Below are 24,033 nucleotides of genomic sequence, written 5' to 3'. Positions count from 1 at the left end.
TAATGGGCAGACAGGCTTTCATGGACCCCCCTGCCCCAAATCATATGTAGAAAAAAATCTCTATTTTTAGCTTTCGCTTAAGGATAAAAATGTTCATAAAGTCTGGTCTGTCTTCTACATACTATATTCTAAATTACTCTAGCCTGTTATCTGACACTGATCAATGCTTGATTGATCTCTGAGGGCTTTTCTACACAAGGCTTTTAACCCGCATCTTTACCGAGGCTTCTTCTTCCAGATTCTTTGCAGGATTAAGCTTGGTTCCCTTACACGTGCTGGGGGGGGGGGGGTTCTCTTCCTTTCTAAATAATCCATTATGCAATCCACTAGGTGGTACTGTGGTATAGCGGAATTGTGCAATTACACTAGTTTTCTATAACACCATTCAGAAAAAATACTAGACTTACCTTGTTAGGAAAAAAAACGTGATAATGGTTGCAAAGCACAGCAGAGGCCCTGAATGATGACAATGTCATGTAAAGGACCCACAGACTACCATGAGTGAGGAATCATGAGCACACAATAAAAGCCTCATATAGAAAGGCTCTCTATCGTTAAGCGATCACCTATTGCTAAAAAATAAAACTAACCTTAGACGCCTAGTTGAAATAGGTTTACACAAACCACTTGCCGGAGCTGGACAAAGCGGGCAGCAAAATTGTCCCCGGGGATGTCCCCACTACTCCCAGTGGAAAGTCACCGTAATTTCCGTAACAAGGCCAGGACACATAATTTTGCTGAATGGAAAGAAGGAGGGCTCCATTGGCTGTACCAATTTTATGAGGAGGGTCAACCAATAAAAATGGAGGCTTTAAAAGAAAAGTTGGGCAAATAACATTGCCCCGGCTTTTGAGTTGCCAACTCCAGTCTTTTTTGAGTTCCCCTATGGTGAAAAACGAGGCCACTAGAAGCCTAACTATGTTTGAAAATTTAATGGTAGGGAACTCGGGAGAGACCCAGGGATTTATTTGTGTAACATACAAAACAGTTCCTGCATTTCACATTTGATTTAACCACTCCACAAAAAACTTGGTGGGAAACAAACTGGAACTTTAAAGTAGATGACTATGACGGGCAACAATTATGGGATAAGCCACCATATAAATCAATATCAGCTCGAACTAGAGAGATGTCACTGAAAATAGTCCATGGATGGTATTTGACTCCAAGGCATCTCTCACTTATGACATACTCAACTTCTCTTCAGAGTTGCAGAGGGTGCCAGGAGTAAGGAACGTACCGGCACATGTGGTGGGATTGTGCAGAAGTCCAACCATTCTGGTGGGCAGTGGCAGCAGAGATTGGCCATATTACAACCCAAAATATCCCACATATGCCAAGTCTAGAGGTATTAAATTTGTTTATAGGGGAGGCCAGTGATTTAAACAACAAGGAGCTGATTACTCATTTACTTGTAGCTGCCAGATCCCCGATAGCTGGGTTTTTGAAGGTATTCAGCTTCCAGGGATTAGATTATTGGTATGCCATGGTCTGGCAAATTGCCATAATGGAAAAAATATCACACATGTTGAAGGTGGCCAGGGGTCAAAGCAAACACGATTCATTCCATGCAATATGGTTTGACTTTATCACATATATGAACAGAACAGAACATCCATATTTGATTCCTATGCACTATAAAACCCTATGGCTTTTATAAGGAAGAAAATAGATGAAGAATAATCCTGAGTCCGTCTGATAAAGTATCTAGTAGCACTGACAAGAATCACCTGTGACATCCATTAAGACATAACTGTATGGTAAGAAGATGTAATCCTGATGGATTTTTTTTTATTTTAGTTTCTATTTTAGTTTAGTTTAGTTTTATTTTGCTTTGTTAATATTACTGAAATTCAATAAAAATCTGTATTAAAAAAGCAGGGGGGAGAAGAGCTCTCTATTGAGGTAACATTCCTGGTATAACCCCCGCCCATTCTTCATCTACCAGCATGGTTCCTCCCAAATACAAGGGTCTTTAAATTGGGTTGTCGGTACCATCATGAAGGATTCAACTAGGTAGTATTTTTTAATAGTCTGTGATCCTAGTAAAATTATTAGCCATGATGCTCATTGGTAATGAATAGTTTTTACTGAAAAAACACACCTTGTATTTAAAAAAAGCCTGAAATACTTAATACTCAAATGTGAGCACAAAGTGATAAAACAAGTTGACCGATGCAATGCATTATAGATGAAATAAAAATCAGGGAGCTGAAATGAAAGAGAACTTGATTCCAGAACAATACTTTGTATTGTGCAGCTTCACTGGCTACTGGTTTGTTTCTGGGCACAATTCAAAGTACTGATTATGACCTATAAAGCCCTGTACGGCTTGAGACCAGGCTACCTAAAAGACCACCATCTCCCATTTGGGCGTCCCTGGGTTTTAAGATCCTCAGGGGAGGTCCTCCTCTTGGAATCATTGCCATCAGAGGCACATTTGGTGGGGACATGAGAGACAGTCTTCTCAGTGGCTGCTCCCAGGCTCTGGAACCCCCTGCCAAAGGAGGCTAGGCTGGCCCCCTCGTTCTTGTTCTTCCACTGGCAGGCAAATATGTTTTTATTCAGGCAGGCCTTTGGCATATTAGCTGGTCTGTTGCTGAAGGGTTTTTTTAATTGGTTGATGCTGCTTATTTCTTTTATTGTTGTGCTTTTAATAGTGTTTTTAATGTATTTGTTTTTATGCAAATACATTGTTTTAACTAAAATTTTTGGTTTTAATCTGTATTTTCTTGCTAGCTGCCATGAACACCATTCTTTGGCATAAAGTCAGAATATTAATTAATTAAGCAATCAATTAATTAAATATTATGTCAGTATGTTGATATCATACTTATTTGTTTATTTATTTATTTAATTTCATTTCTATACCGCCCAATAGCCGAAGCTCTCTGTATTCTGTATTCTGTATCGAAGCCGAATACTTGCATTCACAAAACAGCAAAGCTGAAGTACAAAGTTTTCTCAAACATTTTAACGAATCATAAAAGTCATTGTCAGCATTATCTCCTTCAAGGACAGATTCAAAGTAGTTTTCATCAGCTTGGCTGTCACAATATTGTACATGGCATATTGGTGGTTCTGTTTTCCTTTCTACTCCTGCTTCAGCCTGATGAAACGGCTGCTGGATGACAGTTGAGGTGATGGTGGCCATTCTTTCCTACTTTGCCCCTCACTGCAGCCTGACAGAAATATTGGAGTAAAGTTCACCTACAAATAATATTGCTTAAATTACGGCCAAAAAAAATTATGTGATCATTTTTATCCAGTGTGCCCTTTCATAAATACACTAAGATACAGAAAGCTAATCAGTTGGAAGTCAATTTATTTTGTGAGAGGAATCATAGAGTTTGTGTGTACTCCACTGTATTTTATTGATGCTTATTGACTGTCATCTCCTGAGGTTTGTGTCCCCATTCTTAACTTATGAATACAAGCTATAGAAAGTGATGCAATGGCAATATTTTATTCCATGTTATTTATTTTTTATTTATAGAAACATTTATAAAGCAACTTTCAGCCCTATAACATTTACTATTACTGCGAGAAGTATGAGAGTAGACAAGCCATCTTCTTAACGAACACTTATTTTAGTTGTTGTTGTTCAGTCGTTCAGTCGTGTCCGACTCTTCGTGACCCCATGGACCATAGCACGCCAGGCCTTCCTGTCCTGCGCTCTCTCCCAGAGCGTGCTCAAGTTCATATTCATTGGATCGGTGATGCTATCTAGCCATCTCATCCTCTGCCGTCCCCTTCTCCTTTTGCCTTCAGTCTTTCCCAGCATCAGGGTCTTTTCCAGAGAGTCTTCTCTTCACATTAGGTGACCAAAATATTTCAGCTTCAGTATCTGTCCTTCCAATGAGCACTCAGGGTTGATTTCCTTTAGGATGGACTGATTTGACCTCCTTGCAGTCCAGGGGACTCGTAAGAGTCTTCTCCAGCACCACAGTTCGAAAGCATCAATTCTTCGGCGCTCAGCCTTCCGTATAGTCCAGCTCTCACAGACATACATTACTACTGGGAAAACCAAAGCTTTGATTAGATGGACCTTTGTCGGCAAGGTGATGTCTCTGCTTCTTACTATGCTGTCTAGGTTTGCCATAGCTTTCCTCCCAAGGAGCAAGCGTCTTTTAATTTCATGGCTACAGTCACCGTCTGCGGTGATCTTGGAGCCCAAGAAAATAAAATCTGTCACAGCTTCCATTTCTGCCCCTTCCATATGCCAGGAAGTGATGGGGCCAGATGCCATGATCTTAGTTTTTTTAATGTTGAGTTTCAAACCAGCTTTTGCACTCTCCTCTTTCACCCTCAACAAGAGGCTCTTTAGATCTTCTTCACTTTCTGCCGTTAGGGTGGTATCGTCTGCATATCGGAGGTTGTTGATAATTGCGCTCATTTCACATGCCAGCAAGGTGATGCTCAAAATCCTACAAGCTAGGCTTCAGCAGTATGCGAACCGAGAACTTATTTTAGATCTTAATGTAATTAATATTTTACCTTATTAAAATATATTAATAGTTATCTTTGTTAAAGTGCTTTGTCTAGTTTTCAGTTTTAATATGCACACGTGTTTGAATATATGTAATGTCATGAAGAGGATGTAAAAATGTTCTGACATTTAGCAATTTAATGATGCTGTAACTTGCTGATTAATGATGATTGAAAACTGTAGCAATTGTTGGTAAAGTTATTAATTTGTATTTAATGAAACACAGAGTTGCTGAGACAGACTCATTTTCAGGATTTATAAAGGATCTAATTACTCCATACTCATTGAAGCAAAAGTCATTTATTTGAATGGAGAAACATTTGATTAATGTGTATGTTAAAAGGCTACAAGTGTTGTGTTCTTGTCATTATTTGCATGAAAAATATGTTGCTTACACCCACTGATTTCTTTAGGATTTGTCTTGTGTCAGCATTCACCATTTCTTTTGTAATTTAAAAAAGTATTCCTCCCTAAAATTCTTATTATTCATAAACAAAAATCCTCTTGGTTGAATTTTTACTTCAAAGACTAACTACTTTTCTTTCCCTTTCCTTTGACCCCTTTCATCCTTTGGAATCAGTGTAGACAACTCCTAGTAGACACATTCTTCATCAAAGACTTCATCAAAGACTTCATCAAAGACACTATTTGGCCTTCTTATGGATAACATGTTTGCTAATGTTAAAAATGAGGGTATCAGAATAAACCTAATCTATAATACCTGGAAATAAAAATAGTTAGAAACTACCATTTTCACTAGATATCTCTCATACTGTGTTTAGGTTGAATAGTTTTTTTGTGTTTATAAGCTTTGTAGCACTATACATATCTAATCAGAAATAATTCTCATTTTCAAATTGGCTTAGTCCCAGGTAAATGCTCACAGGATTGCAGTTTCAGTGGCCCTGATTAAGCAGCAAATTTCCAAAATTTCCTTCCTTCCCACAAGCGGAATTACAGTGAAATCCTCTGCATTTCTACTTGGAAATCCCACCATATTCACTGGAGCTTACTGCCATATAGGGAGGTGGACATACAGATCTACCTCTCCTTTCCTTCAACTAGTCCCAGGAAGGCTGTGGAAACCTGAACAGGAGTCTCAAGGTAGTTTTGGGATGAATGAGGGCAAACAAGCTGAGGCTTAATCCAGATGAGACCAATGTTGGATGGGCTTGTACTCTCCCTGAAGGACCAAGTATACAATTTGGTGGATCTCCTGGACTCAGCACTACCTATGGAAGTGCAGGTGGCTTTGGTTACTAGGAGTACTTTTTATCAGCTTTGGCTGATTCACCAGCTGCATTCCTATCTGGAGGAAGTGGACCTTGCTCCAGCCATTCATACTGTAGTTACATCCAGACTAAACTACTCTATGTGGTGTTGCATTAAAGATGGTTCATAAGCTTCAGCTGGTGCAGAATGCAGCCATCCAGTTGTTTGTGGGTCAGAGGATATATCACCAATTCTATATCAGCTGCAGTGTTTGCCAGTGCATTTCTGGGTTCAATTTAAAGTGCTGGTGATCATCTTTAAAACCCCAAACTGTTGGGTCCAGGTTATTTGAAGGACCACCTGCACCTGGATGAACCTGCAGGACCAGGCCCCCAGGTACCGAGCCAGCTGTGCTGCTCCACCTGCCCCTCCCTGGAGGGGCTACATAAGCTGGCTGGCTGAGGTGGCCTGGGAGAGCCAGGGCCTGCAGGAGAAGCCACCACCACCACCACTGGGGAAGAGGCGTGCTTGCTGCTGCTGGGCCTGCTGCCACCGCCGCTGCCACCACCGCCACCAGGCCTTTCCTTTGGACTCCTGCCTGGCATTTTTAAGGGGATTTTAATTGTTTTGTTTGTTTGTTTTATTTTGTTGGGGGGGATTTTGTTGTGTTTTTAGGGGTGGGTAGCCTGCCTGATAGGCGGGAGCGAAGGGGCATGTGTCCACCTGATGGAGGCAGTGTTGGGGGCCAGAACATACCGAGGCTGGGCGGCAGGCGCTGGCGGAGCGCTAGGGGCAGGCCATGCCAGGTAAGGGGAACAAGGGAGAGATGTGTAGTATCTGTCCCCTGCTCCGGGCCTGTCCAGAGCCAAAGGATGGCTGGGGGAGGCGTGACCCCATCTTCTGGCCTTCGTTTGCTGCTCTGCAATGCCAGGTCTGTTACCCAGAAAACCTCCCTCATCCATGACATGATCCTGGATGAGGGTGCAGACCTGGCATGTATTACGGAGACCTGGCTGGCCGAGGCTGCTGCTCCAACCCTTGCAGCCATGTGTCCAGCTGGATTTTTGTATGCACAGCAGCCGAGGGCTGGGGATCGGGGAGGGGGAGTGGCTGTTATCTACCGAGAGTCCTTGGTCTTCACCAGACCCCCTCTCTGGGAGACCAAGGTTGGTGAGTGCATGTACTGGAGGTTGGGCCCGAAGGGCAGTCTGGGGATTCTGCCCGTGTACCGTCCACCCCGCTGCACGACTGACTCCCTGGCCGAGGTGCTTGAGGTGGTCTCTGATGTGCGTGTAACTTATTGGTGTTGGGGGACTTCAACGTACATTTGGAGGCCATCCTCACAGGAGCACCTTGGGACTTCATGGAGACCATGGCCTCCTGGGAGCTGCACCATATTCTAACTGGGCCCACCCATGTAGCCGGTCATGCGCTAGACCTTGTGTTTGTTTCTGGAGAAGCGGGGAGTGATCTGGAAGTCGGGGGTATATCCACCACCCCCTTGTCATGGTCAGATCACTATCTGGTGATGTTGGACTTCTCGGTTCCACAACCCCTCCGCAGGGGTGGAGGACCCATTAAAATGGTCCGCCCCAGGCGTCTTATGGATCCAAATGGATTCCTGAACGCGCTTGGGGATTCTCTGGGGCATGCCAACGGCCACTCGGTCGAGACCCTGGTGGGTGGCAGGAATGCCGCAATCACTGGGGCATTAGATCAGGTGGCTCCGAAACGCCCTCTCCCCCTGAACAGGGCTCGGACTGCACCATGGTTCAATCCGTGGTTACGAGCTCTGAAACAGGAGGTGAGACGGCTAGAGCGCCGGTGGCGGAAGTCTCGCTCCAAAGACTATCAGACACGGGCTAGAGCTATATCTTCAGCCTATCACGTGGCGGTGAAGGCAGCAAAAAAGGAATATTATGCTGCCTCCATCGCGTCTGCAGAGTGCTGCCCCAGGAGGCTGTTCCAAGTGGTCCGGAGCCTGGTCGGTCCTGTGGCTCCGGAACCACTGGAGCATTCTAAGGCCTCCTGTGAGGCTTTGGCAAGGCACTTTGCAGATAAAATTGATCAGATTAGGTGTGTTACTCTGCACACTGTGGATACAGTTAGTGAGCAAGAGGCGGCCTGTGGCAAACCGGTTTTGTGGGATCGGTTCCAGCTTCTTCCTCCTGATGAAGTGGACAAGGTGCTTTCATCTGTAAGGCCGACCACCAGCTTACTTGATCCTTGCCCATCTTGGCTCATTATGAGCTGCAGAGAGAGACTGGGTGAGGGGATCAAGGCGGTGGTGAACGCCTCCCTTGAGGAGGGAGTGATGCCATCAGCCCTCAAGGAGGCAGTGATAAGACCACTCTTAAAGAAGCCCTTCTTGGATCCTCAAGTTCTGAACAACTTTCGCCCAGTCTCAAATCTGCCATTTTTGGGCAAGGTGATTGAGCGGGTGGTGGCGGTGCAGTTGAAGGCACACTTGGAAGAAACTGATTATCTAGACCCATTTCAGTCGGGCTTCAGGCCTGGGCATGGGACAGAAATGGCCTTGGTCGCCTTGGTGGATGATATGAGGAGGGCTCTGGATAGGGGTGAATGCTCCTTCCTTGTTCTCCTCGACCTCTCAGCGGCTTTTGATACCGTTGACCACGGTATCCTCCTGGACCGCCTGGAGGGGTTGGGCATTGGAGACACTGTATTGCGGTGGTTCCGGTCCTTCCTCTCTGGCAGGTACCAGAGGGTAGCACTGGGAGAGGAGGTTTCGGACCCGTGGCCACTTACTTGTGGGGTGCCACAGGGTTCCATCCTCTCCCCGATGCTATTTAACATCTATGTGAAGCCACTGGGGGCTATCATCAGGAGGTTTGGGGTGCAGTGTCATCAATATGCGGATGACACGCAGCTCTACCTCTCATTCAAATCTTCACCAAGGTTGGCCGTAGAATCCCTGTCCAAATGTCTGGAGACGGTGAGTGGCTGGATGGGGAGGAATAGGCTGAAGCTGAACCCTGACAAGACCGAGGTACTTTTGGTGGGAGAAAAGAGGAGGCTGGGGGATGTTGACCTGGTGTTGAATGGGGTACAGCTACCCTTGAAAGACCAGGACCGCAGCCTGGGGGTCATTTTGGACTCCCAGCTGTCCATGGAGGCTCAGATGTCAGCTGTGAGCCGGACAGCGCTGTATCAACTCCATCTGATACGGCGGCTGCGCCCCTTCCTTCCCGACCATCTGCTCCCATCGGTAGTACATGCCCTGGTCTCCTCTCATTTAGACTACTGTAATGTGCTCTACGTGGGGTTACCCTTGAAGACGGTTCGGAAGCTGCAGCTGGTACAGAACGCGGCGGCTCGCCTGATTAAAGGCAGCCGCCGGCGAGATCACATCACTCCAGTGCTGAAGGAGTTGCACTGGTTACCAGTTGTTTTCCGGGCCAAATTCAAGGTGTTGGTTTTGACCTTTAAAACCCTATATGGTTCCGGCCCAGCCTATCTTAAGGAGCGCCTCCAGCAACACCAGACAGGCCGCTTAACAAGATCAGCCTCAGATGGCCTTCTCTCTGTCCCATCAGCCAGGACAGCTAGACTGGTGGGGACGAGGGAGAGGGCCTTCTCTGTGGTGGCCCCCACTCTGTGGAACTCCCTCCCTAGGGAACTCCGTCATGCCCCCTCTTTAATGAGCTTCCGTCGTGCATTAAAAACGTGGTTGTTCAGGCAGGCATTTGGGGTGGGTTAGGGTATTTAAAAAAAAAAAAATTATGGTAAAATTTTATTGTTTTAAATTTTTTTATGGTGGGTTGTACATCGCCCAGAGTGGCTGGGTTACCAGTCAGATGGGTGATTAATAAATTTAATAAATAAATAAATAAACCTACCTAGGCCCTAAGATTGACCTGGAAAGCCCTACTCACATGCCTGCCAAAGCTTGTTGGGAACAAAAACTACGGACTTTTCTATGGTGGCCCTATCCTCATGGAATACTTATCGTGGGAGCTGGACCTCCTTGACTTTTTTAAAGGGCCTTAAAACCCTGGACAGGATCTTCACGACAATGCAATGAGAAGCTCATTGGAGTATTATCCAGATTTTCATGGAATCAGCTTTGGTCTGTCAGGGACACACAAAGCAAGAAAAGCCAAGTGTACCGTACCTTTAAAATCCAGTTTTCCCAGGTCACACAGCTCTTGAAAGGACTATACTTCCAGGTTGGGTAGGGGGAGTAGAACTGAATGTCATCAACTGGGCAGGGGCTGCTCAGCCAATGAGAGAGGCTTGTTTCCTGGTCCATGTCCAGGCTCGTCCCTGCTACTACATTATTATAAATGGAGAGTAACTAATTCATAATCCTTTAGAAACAACCCCATTATCCAGTACAGCATCTGAAGGCTCCCTATGAGAGCAGACCACCACCCCAAATTTGCCCCATTCCAACAAACTGTCGCAGAGTTATTGTTCCCGCTGCATTTTCTCTGGACACTTTCTCCTTGCTTGCAATTACAGGCTCCCATGATCCTGAGACCTTGCTAGATCACCACCTCAATAAAGCTCTTATACATCAGAGAAGCAACCTTACACAACATCAGGGAAGCAATTTAACACAACACTGAAGAAGCAAAGTAACACAAACATCAGAGAAGTACATCGTCACAGAGGCTAATTATTCCCAGTGGGGAAATGGGAATGCAGGGCGATTCTGAAGGCTTGAAAGGGCACTCTAGGGCTTTGATGTGCTGGAAAGGCAGGCAAGTTACTTTAGTTATCTAGGTTACAGAGGGCATGGCCAGGTGAAAGACACGCCCCTAGGAATGCCCCCATCATACTGAATTTAAAACAGAGGGATGGGCACACAGCAGCTGAACCGGAGGGGAGCTGAATCAAAGAAAAAACAACAGAGTAAAAGTACTCTGCAAAAATGTGGCTTCCCCACAGGTAAACTCCGGGGTGGCTGTGGAGTGGTGATGTTCCTAACAATGTTAAGCCACAGCAGTATTGGAGAAAACTTCTGATGCAGACGGGCCCTTGGATGTTCCAGTCTGCTTTTAAATGAATGGATGCTGATCTTTACTGTTGTTTTTTTTAAAGAAATGTTTATGCTGCTTCTTTACTTAATTGTATTTATATTTTATTGTTTTATAATTTTATCTTGTTCAGCATCTTTAGGAGGCTTTAACTCGAAAGGCATTATAAAAATATTTTAAATAAGTAATAATAAAACTTAACCATGTAAAAACTGATCACAGTGCTACTGCTAGATGAGTGATTTTCAGAGCCTTGACCCAGAGAAGTATTCTTTCTCCAAATGACTGGAAAGGCTTGCACATTTCAGCAGTGTATGAGTCTCCCAAACAGAAGCACACACACAAAAATGCTTTGTAGATCCTGGAGGTCTTATAGTTCCCCCTTACTCATTCACCCACACATATTTAGCATCATCCCTCCCGTCTTGGCCATAGAAAAACCACAGGGAAAATGTCATGTCTTACAATTGAAACCACAGTCAAAACACAAGTTACTTGCCTAAGGCTTTCCTGAAAATTCATAGCGGAAAATTCTTAAGCACGATGCAGAATGTAAGCAAGATAGCTTTTATGCTAATAAGGACAAATCTTTATTATTAAATAAAGGAAGACATTTACACTGTATGTAAAAACAGTGTAGGTAAAATAGTGTATTTTATGACAATGTTATTTACAACTACGTTTATTGTGTAATTCAATGGTCTTTTGCCGTTCCTTCAATGTGCTTATGGAAGCTCCAAACCCCACCCCACCCCACCCCACCCCACCCAAAAAAACTCCCCTGTGATTTAAAATATAATCATTAAGATGCCTACATGTGCCTTTAATCTTCATCGTTAGCATACATTAACTTTTGCTTTTAATTTTTACTAGCCATGTCCTCTTGGAGCCCGTGATTTCCGTGAAAAACAATGTGCAGACTTTGACAATATGCCTTTCCGAGGAAAATACTACAACTGGAAACCATATACAGGAGGTAATATGTGTTTTGGTAATCCTGAGTATGATCCAGCAATAGGTCCCTCATGTAGAATACAGGGTAAGGAGTTCTTTCAAGTGGACCTTGGAGATGGGCTATACACTGCTGCTGGTGTCCATATCCAAGCCCTCCCTGCATAGCCCATTGTACCATCTTAGACCTGTATCTGAACAACAAGTTATGATGTGACAATCAGGTCTCCCCACAGGGCTGGCCAAGTTCTTGCAGGCATGTTATTCCAGCTTGAAGTGTATGGAGGGTCTAGCCAGAGTCAGTCTGTAGCTGAGTATGTTAGAAGGGAGGCCCTGTCTGGGTAGGCTGTGCTGAGGGACCATCCTATGCCAGGGTATGTTGCAGCACTGACTAGGGGCATGGCTACATCAAATATGCTGGGTAAATCAGCAGCACTGGACTATCCTGCATCCATACTCTTGTATGGATTCTGCACCCAGAATGGCCACTATGTACTGGTCTACCCAGTCTCCTACCAGCCCCTGGGATGAAGCCTAGTGCATCCATAATGAAGTGACATCCAGCCTAGTTTGTATGTCCCTATTGGTTTTGAGACTGTTGATGGACCATTGTTCAGGTGTGTACCAGTGGTTTGTTCTCCTGTGCGAAAGGTCTGGATCATACCCAACGTTGTTAGGTCTGGATCATAGGCAATAGTTTATTTTATTTGTAGATGCAGGATTCATGTTAAGACAGACAAAAATAAAAGTTTATCATACTGTGTATGGCAAACTATTTTTGAGAAGAGTATGAAGTGGAATTTAAAAAACAAAACAAAAAGAAAGGTGATATCCACTTAGGTAAAGAAAAGCAGGAAGTATTAATTACTACGTAACAGGAATGGCTAAAATTCCTAAGCCTAGAAACAAGCTTTGGACACAATCTCCAGCACTGCCCATGCTGATTTTTCAACATCATTAAATGTATAGCTCTGAAGCTGAATTTACAGTTAAGGAACTTTGATCTTTAGGTTGTTTAGTTTTGCAGCAATTTGAGAAAACATTTACAGAAAGCAGAATAAGAATCATCCTGGAAGAAATTATAACTAATTTACTTATAATCAGTAAATGTCCTCTGTCTATCTTTATTAAAGGACTCCAGAACTATTGGACCAATTTACACCCACAAGGTTCCAAAAGCCAATGTTACGCAGGCAATACGTAAAACTGTAGAACATTTTCTCATTGCTGTTAGAATACCAATTGTAACATCTTCAAAATCCCCCCTAACATCTGCCTAGTCCTGGGGTCCCCAACATGGTGCGTCTCAGACTCACTGTTACTCCCAATTTTTTTAAAAAAATGTTTTAACTTGGATGCTGGGGTACTGCAAAGCGACACACTGGCCTCAAGTGTCATCTTTATTTCCATGAATGCCTTTGGGCCCCACATGGCCCCCAGAGGCATTCTTAGAAAATGAAAATGGTGGAGGGCTGTAGCCCAGCACTTCATTTTGAAGTGCACCTGGCCACCCAGAAAAACAAAAAAGGTAAGTTGAGGATGGGGAGCATCCTGGACAGCTAAGGGGTGGGGGATCATCATGGGGAGCTATGTGGGGGGGGGGACTGTCCTGGGAAGCAAGAGGGGATAGTAGGGAACAAGGGAGGATGTTTCGCCTGTGCTGTATTTGTGTGTGTATTTTGCCTTTTTTCTCCTTTTGTTTTGCTTTTTGTTCTGGTGTGCATGTTTGCTGGTTTATTTGTTCTGTTGTGGTGTGTGTTTAACCTGGTTTGTGTGTGGGGGGGGTGCACACAGGTGGTTTTACTGAGGAGATTGTGGGTGAGTGTTTTGTTCCATTTGTGAAATGGAAATTTTGTTTCGCTTTGTGGGGGCAAATATATGATTTGGCATTTGCGGCTCAGACTCCACCTCTGCCTTGTACTAAGGTTTTTGATGAAGTTACTTGTCTCTGAGCCTCATCAGTTTTCCTTCTGTGAAACGGGTGTTGGAACAGAAAACTGTAGAGGTCTCACTTCTGTGTTCTTTGGGGCAGTTTCTATTACTGCTTGCATGCTAGCAGAACCTACCAGTAGCGCAGTGGGAACCTAGTGGTTCCCAAAATGCTTGTTTACAGAATGGTGCAGGTCAGCGGAGCTCACAAAAGGGAGCTCTGCTGATCTGTCCCATTCCAGAAACAAGCGTTTCCAGGTTTCCTTTTGAAAGTGTTAGTTCCTGTTGCGCCTTTGGTAGGTCCTGTGAGCAAACTGGAACAAGAAGTATGGTGGCAGTATTGGATACTGCCCCATGTTCTTGGGCAAGTTACTTTTCTTTTTGCCTCATCAATTTGCTATCTGGGAAACGACTGTCTATGCCTACCATGGAAGCCGTTTTGTGAATGGACAAGCCCCCATACCGAAAAAGGTTGGGGACCACTGTCCAAGTCTGCCCATCAAAGCAGCTTATCAAGAGAAGGTGCATTAGGAGGTTTAAGAGGAAATTGCACATGTGAAGAAGTCATAGGACAAGGATTGGAATGCAGGATTATTGGGGGTTTGATGACACTCAACCTTTGAGCTGTGAAAGTACAAGTATAAATATATGTATCTATTTTGGGGAAATGGGATTCATGTTAGGCTTTATGTTGTTGATATTTCAAATTCAGGAATTCTGTATTTTAAAAATGTTTTTATTTGTCTAGGTGGGGTTAAGCCATGTGCATTAAACTGCTTAGCAGAAGGTTACAACTTTTATACTGAACGGGCCCCTGCAGTAATAGATGGAACACAGTGCAATGCAGATTCACTGGATATTTGTATCAATGGAGAATGCAAGGTGCCATACTTCTTATATATTTAGCAGTAACTGTACATGGAAGTAATTTTAAAACATTTCCCTATCAACAGCTTCCTCTAGTGCAAGAACTGCCAATAAGAAACTACCCTTTGTACTTTTTCCTTTTCTTTTCTCTGTTTCTTTGGGTGGGGAGGGGAGAGCAGTTTCCATAGTAGCAGTACTTGTGCCAATCTCAGTAATCTTCTTTTCTAAACTTAGGGTGTTAAGTAGTGGAGTTGCTGATGGTGGAACATTCTAAATTTTTTGGGGAATGCTGCGTACAAATGCCTCTGAATTACGTCCTAGGTGTAACCTCTTTTCTTTTTTTTAAATCACACTTCCAAGTACATAAGGTTTGGATCTTATGTAAAAAAAAGAAAAGAAAATATTTTAACCACTATTTGGGGATTTTTCTGATTATTGAAATTTAATAGTCTGAATCTAAAATGGATGGGCATCCAAGCACTTAGGCTGGGGCATAATATCAGGTATACCCTGCTCTGTCCCAAAATGTAACATGATGCTGTGACATAAAGGGTAATGTCCTATGCACTGCAAAGATATGCAGTACAAATGTTTAAGAATGGAATGTAGGGAAATAATAGCTCAAGTGTTATTTATTTTTGGCTTGTTATTATCATCATCACCATAAAATAGAAAATAAATAGAAGGCAAGTGAGATTCCACAACAATTCTTTTTTTGAAAAAATTAAGAATGCCATTAATTTGACTGTAGTGTTCTTTAAAAAAAAACAGCATGTATTTTCAACTGCGGACAGAAGAAACTCCTTTATTGTTTACATATTCTGATTGTGCCTTTTTTCAGCATGTTGGGTGTGACAATATTTTGGGATCTGATGCTAAAGAAGACAGGTGTCGGGTATGTGGAGGAGATGGGAGTACATGTGAAGCTATTGAAGGTTTTTTCAATGACACATTGCCCAGAGGAGGTATGTGTGAAGGCATAAGACACAGTTTTGTTGAGTGTGTGAGATTACCTACCCCCTGCAGAGTAGTTAAGGCAGCACTGACTCTGCTGATGTCATTCTCCTTGATTGCATTCTACCCAGCACTTGGGCTGGGCATCACTAGACTTCTAATACTATGTTTGTGCCCTTCCCATTTGTTGCCAAACTGTTTCTGGTGCTGGTTAATGTTAAAGTAGTGGCCTGCTTTTCATCCAGCACTGCATTATTCTCCTTCCTTCTATCGTCCCCCACAAAATACTGTACCTTGATAAGGCAATCCTTCACATAATGGAAGCAAGTGTAGTTTTTATTATTATTGTTTCGTATTTAAAAATTCTGGGGTTGAAGTGCGACTTTTTGTTCCTTTTAAATCCTCCGTGTCTTTATTGTCATAAGGCCTTTTGTCATAACAATAAGGCTTTTTGAATCCTTTCAATTTTTTATTTTAACTCCTAGAAAATTTGCAAGGTTTAAGTATAGCTATTAACAATAAAATAAGGTTCACCTTTGCCTTGTAGGCTACATGGAAGTGGTTCAGATTCCAAAAGGTTCTGTTCACATTGAAATAAAAGAAGTGGCAGTGTCAAAGAACTACATTGGTAAGAGGATGCTCTTATGCTAAATGTGAAAACTTGATAAGGGTTGCTGGATTCAAATAACAAAAGTAAGGTACATGGCAGACTGTGTAGAGTTTCATAGAATTAGGGCCAAACTGGATGGTGACATTAAATGCATGATTGCATTTAATGCGTCTATCTCTTTTATTTTAAATAACAGCTGTGGGAGCTTGATTGAGACTCCTGTTTCTTTTGAAGGTCTTTAACCTGTGTACCCCTTCACTGTACACAGCATGAGGGAAAGATTTCTCTGGAATATTCTGTCAGTTTTTTAGAATTGAGAGCTAGTAGTGCTAGTAGGGTTTGGGGAGTTTTTTGTTGGTTTCTTACTTTCAGAGGCCTGTTGAGCAGATTCATACAAAATACATTCTTCTTTGTGGTCTCTGTGCGTTGTACATATGAGCTCTGAGCCTGCGTGGAGTCCCATTTCAGGGAACTTCTGTAGCTGAGGAATTTTGGCAGGAACCCTCCCTTTTTGACCCAGCACACAGGTCCCTAGTAGCTTTCTGCCTGTTCCCGGAGTTCTCTTTTGACCGCGATTGTGGTAGCCTTGTTTGGGAACTTCTCTGCATTCAGTGATTGTTCTAGCAAACTGCTGAGATTTTATTTATTCTTCAGTCATATTTTCTATCTGTTGCTTTGTTTTATTGTGTTTTCTTCATGATCCTGCGATCACCCTGTGGGTGTATGGCCCTCTGGGGTCTGTTCCAAAAGTGTGTCCATTGTGGCAGCAAGCTACCACCCACAGATGGCCATTCCTTGTGCCTTTTCTGCCTTGGCAAAGGGAATGAAGTGGATGCCTGTGCCCACTTCCAAGCCTTTATGAAGCAAGCCTGGTGTAATTGTTCTAACCACCTTCGCATTGTCTTATGGAGAAAGGCACCCAAGGTGGTGGAGGTGCCGAAAAAGCCTATGGCTCAGGCTTCAACCAGCTCCTCCAAGAGTATGTTTGCTGTGTCAGGGCCTGCCTTGCCTCATAGTCAAGCTCTCGCTTCAGTCCAAGTTGGACACTGCCAGACATTGCTAACCTCCCACAAGTGGGAGCTGGATCAGGGAATCCTGGCTGACCTATTTCGCCATTGGGGCTCACCGGAGGTTAATCTCTTTGCTGGGAGAATGCTGTTTGCCTAGTCTTTTGTAACAGAGCAGGGCACGATCTGGAATTGAAGGGGGATGCCTTTATGTTCACCTGGATGAGAGTGCTGTTTTACATCTTCCCTCCCTTTTCCCTCTTCACCAGGGTCCTGATGAAGGTCAGAGTGGACAGCACAGAGTACATTCTCATAACCTTGTGGTGGTCGCAATAGCCTTGGTTCGTGCCCCTTCTCCACCTAGCAAAGAGTGAATATTTTGGCTCCCAGTGGTTCTGCACCTCCTCACCAGGAGCAAGGCAGAATCTGTCACCCAGACGTTCGGACACTCCACATGACTGTGCGGAGAATCTGGGGATCGGTACCCATAAATCTGTCCCTGCCCCAATCCACCATATTCTCAATGTTGCTTATAAGCCATCCATGAGGCTGCCATAGTAAATAGGCTGCTTTTTCCCCCTTCGCCATGACTGAAGGGTTTGATTCAGTTAGGTGCTCCTTGCACCAAGTTCTTCGTTTTCTTCTGTCAATTTTTGACAAAGGTTTAAAACTATCTTCTCTCCATGTGTACCTCATCGCAGTTTCTGCTTCTCACCTTCCTGTTGAAGTGTTCCCCATCTTCTCACATCCCATGGTGAAGCAGTTTCTCCGAGGGATCCAGAACCTTGCTCCTCTAGTCCAATGGATGGTACCAACTTGGAGCGTCTCTGTTGTTCTGCAGGCTCTATCAACTAAGCCTTTTGAGCCACTTGCAAAAGTTGATCTCTACCTCTTGTCCTGAAAGACGCATTCTTGGTTGCCATTACGTCAGCCTGCTACTTCAGTGAACTCTGCACTCTGTGTGTTGATCCTCCTTACCCCACCGTCCATGGATACAAGGTGGTTCTTCATCAGCTTCCTACCTAAGGTGTTGGAATTTCATCTTAAACAGGATGCCATTCTTCTTGCCTTCTTTTCTTCTCCTACCTCGCTTGACATTCATCGGGCACTGGCTTTTCACAAGTCAAGGACTGAGTCATTTCAATAGGCCCCCCGTCTGTTCATCCGCTATGACGGCGAGCACAAAGGTCTTCTCCAAAGCCTCACGGAAGGCATTCCCTAACCTCGGGATGGTGCCTCCCTCTGGAGCTTGAAGGCAGAGCCAAAAGTTGCTTCTTCAGGGGGAGGAGGTGCCCTACCATCCCAGACTGGCTCTGCCTCCTGAGCTAAATGGTCGAGCTGAGCTGGAGCTCTTAAAAGCCCAGCTCTAATTGTGTTTCTTAGAGTTTTGTCCTTTCTCTTTTGTTTCTTTTTTCTCTTCTTTCTCCCTCTCTCCCACCACCCAACATGTGCTAGCAGGGACTGGTGCTCAGTACAAGGGGGGACTTCTACTAGGATAGGGCCACTTTCTCAGACCACGCAACATCCTCTCCGACTCTGGCGTACCAGCGGAGACCAGGAGGGACAGGCGGCATCAACGGCCAGCAGATCAGGCCGCGCCACCTCTGGAAAAACTGTGGAGGCCTCTCTCCTCCCCTGGTGGACCCAGTGTACCAGCTGAGGCCTAAGATGGCACTTTTTCTGGCAACCACCAGTCAGCTGTGCTTCACAGCTCTTCCACCTTCTTTCCTCAAACAAAGTGGAAGGCATGCAGATCTTTTCCCCCCACTGAAAATGGTAGGAGTGAGAGAAAGGGCCTACAGCATCTCGGAGGCCTTCAATGGCCTAAAAGAGGGGCCTACCAAAGACTCCAGTGGCTTGGTGACAAACAGGGATGCATGCCAAGTGCAAGGAACAGTGAGTGCTGTTCCTGTTCCCCATATGCCTGACCTTTCTGGGGAAGGTGCCTTAGCACAGTTTACCTCCTGGGTCCCAGGGCCTTGTAACACAGCAGATTAACCAGGCCTTGCCAAACCATGGTGAGGGGAGCAATGCTTCACAGGAGCATTCTCATTCCTCTTTTCGCTCTACCCACAAAAAGAAAAAGTGTAAGAAGGGCAAAAAGGAAGGCAAACCCAGGGGCCAGTCCAAGCACAATGCAGTAAGGACCACAGAAGTAGAGACAGTTCCTTGTTTTGCCCCTCTTGCTCCTCAGAAGGGTCTCCTTCCTCAGCCTCTCCTCAGAAGGGTCTCCTTCCTCAGCCTCTGCAAGTCCCCTCCCTTCACTCTGCTCCTCCATTTCAGGAAGTGACAGGGGTAAAGGAAAACAGGAAGCATGCAGTCAGGCCCTCTTGTTCAAAGCCAAAGAGATCCTTGCTGCAGATTGGCTCTTCCTCTGAGGCTAGTGAGAAGGAAACTGGTGAACTTTCAGAACAGGAGGAGGTGGAGTCCGAGGCCTGCTAAGGCAAACTTTTTCAATCTGATCTTTTCCCCATTTTACTAGCTAAGCCTTCCCGCAAACTTCAGCCAACAGGAGAAGCCTACAAACCTGAAGAGGCATCTAGAGATTAGGCCCAAGATGGGGACAAGGCTGCCTTTCCCCAAGAACTGGCCACCCCTGTCTCTGTTCCCTTTCCCAGCTCTTTCTGTAAAGTCTGGAAATCAGAGTGGGCCAATCCTGCCAAGACAAAACCCATCTCCAAGCTGGTTAATAAACTTTATACCTTGCCAAGCAAGATTATGGAACTTCTAAAAGTTCCAGTAGTTCATGCCCTGTGGCTGACCTCTCTTCCTCGGTGGTTATCCCAGTGGATGGGGAAACTGGCCCTAGGGATCAGTGTGATAAGAAGGTGGATGCAGCTTTACATAAGTACTTTGAAGCAGCAGCAGCAGCCTTCAGAGCTTCTGCCACCAATTCTTTCTTTTCGGGAACCATCTTCAGGTGGGCAGAAGACCTAGCAGTCAATGATTCTTCTCCAAAACCAATAAAAGATCGCTTTAGGAAAATCGCTCATACAGCATCACTATTGGCAGACTCAGCAGACTGTAACTCAGTGCCAGGGCCATGGCTACCAACGCCCTTGCCCGGAGAAAGATCTGGCTGCATAGCTGGGATGTCAATCCAGGCTCTCACTTCCGCCTGGCAAATTCCATCTTCCACAGCGCCAACCAGTTTGGCGGTCCCTTGAAGAAAGGGTTGGTTGAGACCAAGGACAAAAAGAAAGCCCTCCCTACTGCAAAGAAGGAAGACAGATGGAACAAACTGTCTTTTTCCTTTCAGAACAACAAGCTTTTCCTCCAGAGGCCACCCAATGGGGGAATCCAAATCCAGATGGAGGCACTTCACTGGAATATCCACTAGAAGGAACTCTGCTGGATCCTCAGCCCATTCATCAGGCAAAGACCCAAAGAAATACCAGTTGGCCTGATGCCAGAGGAGCCCTGAGTGGCTTCCAGATCAGGGGACGCCTGCTTCACTTCGCTCAGGCATGGAAACATACCACAACGAACCTCTGAGTGACGGAGACAGTGACCAAGGACTATGCCCTGGAGCTGTTTTCCCAACCCACAGACAAGTTTGTGGTGTCTTCCCAATCTTGGGATCCTTTAAAACATCAGAATTTCCTGACATCTATAGATCATCTCCTACTGATCAGAGCCATAGAACCTGTTCCAAACATCCACTGTGGAGTTTACTCCATCTTTTTCTTGGTGCCCAAGAAAAATCAGGACACCAGGGCCATTTTGGATCTCAAATGGCTGAACATGAAAATGGTCAAGAAACATTTCAAGATGGAAACCCTCAAGTCCATTGTGGAGGCAGAAGCAGAGTTCCTAGCATCAATTGCATCTCAGAAGTGTACCTTCATGTGCCGATCAGGCAAGGCCATTGAAAATTTTTAAGGTTTTGTAACAGCAACAGGCATTACCAGTATCAGGCCCTCCCATTTGGACTGACCTCAGCATCCAGAGTGTTTACAAATATACTCGTAGCTTCATATTCATATGAAGGGAATATGTCTGCATCCGTACCTAGATGATATTCTTATCAGGTCACCCTCAGAAAGCAAGAGTCTTCAGGACATTCAGACAACCCTAAAATGTTTACAGAAACATGGGTTTGTGGTCAGTCCAGAGAAGAGTCCTTAACCCTACCCAACAGTTGATCCACTTGGAGGTGATACTGAATACAGCATTTCACTCACAGAGGAAAGATGTCACAAGATCAAGCTGTCTCCCTAGTGCTGGAGTCAAGGATGACAGACATGATGCCTGGTGCAGCTTCTGGGCATGCTAGTGTCATGCCAAAAACTAGTTCCCTGGGCTTGTCTGCACACAAGACCTCTGCAGACTCTTCTCCTTCCTCTTCAGGAGCATATAGTCACCCAAACATACATCAAGATGAAGATTACAAGCTCATTCAAGAGGGAAAATGCCCTCCCTGAGGCTCTGAGAACAGAAATTCATGGTAAGAAACAAATTTCTGTTTTCCTGTCTCTGCACAATGTCTTGCTTCATGGGTTGCCAAGATGATCCAGTTGGCATATGAGGTAACTGGTCTTGAACTGTCTGCCCCAGTCTGAGCGCACTCTACTTGTGTGGTAGCTATGTTGGTGGCATTTGACAGGGGAGTTGCCATTCTTGAACTCTGCAGGGCTGCAACCTGTTTGAAACCATCTGCTTTTATCCGCCACTACCAATTGGATGTGCAGGCCAGAGCTGACTGCTTTTTTGGACTTGCAGCCCTCTCCTCTGTTTTACAGTAGGACACTGACCTGTCTCCAGTAAGTCAGCTTGCTACTTGCCCATATGTGTGATGCACAGAGTCCATGAAAAAGAAAGACAGGTTGCTTACCTGTAACTGTAGTTCTTCAAGTGGTCATCTATGCATTCACACAACCCACCCTGTCCCATCTTTGGTATGATTGTCAATTTCAGTGTGGGTACCCAAGTTTTCTCTTGGTTCTGAGGCTACAATAGACAGTCTCAAGGAATTGAAGGAATAGGCAGGAACCCAACAGGGAGTTGTGCACTGGTGGAGGGTTCTCGCCAGAATTCCTCTGCTATAGAAGTTACTCGAAATGGGGCTCCACACAGGTGCAGAGCCCATATGTGTGAGTGTACAGATGACCACTCAAAGAACTGTAGTTACAGGTAAGCAACTTGTCTATCCCACTGCAAACAATTAAGCTGTTTCCAGTACTGGGTACTAAAGAGCATACATAGATTTAATGTGACCCTTCTTTACCATTGCTGCAAGTTAATAGCAGTGTGGTAAATTAAATTACTAAAATGGTTTGTATCACCTCAGACATGATAAGGGCAAATGGGACTACTAGCACTTAGGTTGAGCTAAAGATTGTCATACAGCAAAAGGGAGAGAAATGAATAACATTGCTAAGATGTCTTGCCCACCCCTCCCTTTTTCTCTGAAATACTGTACAAGTGCAACCACCCACCACAAGTCCATCTTGCCAGGCTGTGGTCCTAAGCCACAGGATCAATATTACAGCCACAGTAACGAAAATGTTTGCTAAATATTACCCTGTAGCACCCTAGAGAACAAAGAAACCCACTGGATATTTTAATCTCTGCAGTTACTTTGTTATAGAATATAAACTAAAACAAACAAATGTTACAAGAATCACTCTAATTAGAGAGTAAGAGTTATACTGTGACTCCCACAAAAGAATAGTTTGAAACAAACAAAATATCTTTGGGAACTAACACTGTCGTGCTTTTAAAAATAGGTCTTACGTTGCAATCATAGTTACGTATACTTACCTGTGGGTAAACCCCCTTGGAGCATCCTTACTCATCCCAGAAGCTCACATAGTTAATTTCCCTCTGATTTATTTCAGCTAGCTTAAAAAATGGGAGAAAGCTGTTGTTCCACCTCCCATCCTGACTGCAGTGAGCCAGCAGTGCTTGGCAAGTGGTGGTTCTCCTGCCACATAACTCACACACACCCTTAAGAAGAGCGCTGTGGTCTTTCTTCTACATGCTGCTTCTTATGTTTAAGCACTTTGTACTTTTTTTAAGCTTTAAAATCTGAGGAAGATGACTATTATATTAATGGTGCCTGGACTATTGACTGGCCTAGAAAATTTGATGTTGCTGGGACAGCTTTCCATTACAAAAGGCCAGCAGATGAACCAGAATCTTTGGAAGCCTTAGGTCCTACCTCAGAAAACCTCATAGTCATGGTAAAGTAATTTTATTGCCTTTTTAAAAATGTGAGTTAATGTCTAGCAGGCTGGGGACCTGCTAGACATGAAAACTGAAGACCATATGGAAATGTAGATCAGATCATTTGATTTTGAGCTTTGTCCTCCATCAGTATGTGGGTTAACCTTCCCTGTTGCTTATGAGCTCCTCTTCCATGCTGCTTAGACAATTAGATCCATATAACCACAGGGGCTTTGGGGTAATGTTTTTCGAAAAATAGGCATGCAACGTAGCAAACAACTCTGAAAATGAAAGATGTTTCTGAAGCGGTTTGTGATACTGCACAGGAGTGTGCAAACAAAAGAAATATCCCACTGGGCATGCTCAAACTCTTTTGGATTCAAGTATTTGTATTTCTTGTTGCTTAAAGTTTCTCTTTGCTCTTCTTTTGTATTTGTTGCTGCTTAGATTATAGCAGTTTTCCTTTTAAATTTCTTCCTTGAATAGTCCCATCTGACGTTATATTATAATTATATAAAGAAGTGATAGAATTTGTTAGGTAGGTAATTGGAACATTATACTGGAATAAGAAGTACGAACAGATACAGAGCAGTGCATTAGCAGGAATTAAATTTTTAAAATAATGGATACATGTAATACGGTCTGTGCTGCAAATAATAACATACATTTTCTTCATATGCCCAGCCTGCTTTGTGGGATACATTTTCTCATTCTCCAGAAAGCAAAGGCTTTGTTGGGTATAATTCAGATTATTATTGTTTTAAGATTTCAATTGTGAGAGCATGTAGTTCTTTGAAACACAACAGTACCAAATAGTTCCCTAATTTTTCCGTATATATAGTC

At 44.2% G+C, this 24,033-nt stretch overlaps 1 protein-coding gene across 1 annotated transcript in view; it reads left to right on the top strand.

Annotated features, from left to right (window-relative positions):
- Positions 1-24,033, top strand: part of ADAMTS6 (ADAM metallopeptidase with thrombospondin type 1 motif 6) — a 246,125-nt gene that overhangs the window by 177,636 nt on the left and 44,456 nt on the right. Inside the window, exons 15-19 of the mRNA XM_084833322.1 lie at positions 11,578-11,680; positions 14,333-14,466; positions 15,293-15,416; positions 15,953-16,033; positions 23,044-23,207. Coding sequence (XP_084689448.1) covers positions 11,578-11,680; positions 14,333-14,466; positions 15,293-15,416; positions 15,953-16,033; positions 23,044-23,207 — 606 coding nt within the window. The remainder of the gene's footprint in view (positions 1-11,577; positions 11,681-14,332; positions 14,467-15,292; positions 15,417-15,952; positions 16,034-23,043; positions 23,208-24,033) is intronic.

The sequence above is a fragment of the Heloderma suspectum genome, chromosome 2 (assembly GCF_057233095.1).
Source record: "Heloderma suspectum isolate Gila_16-S chromosome 2, 16-S_ref, whole genome shotgun sequence".
NCBI classification, from domain to species: Eukaryota; Metazoa; Chordata; class Lepidosauria; order Squamata; family Helodermatidae; genus Heloderma; species Heloderma suspectum.
The sequence above is the reverse complement of the archived record's forward strand: the minus strand, read 5'-3'. Positions and strand labels throughout refer to the sequence as shown.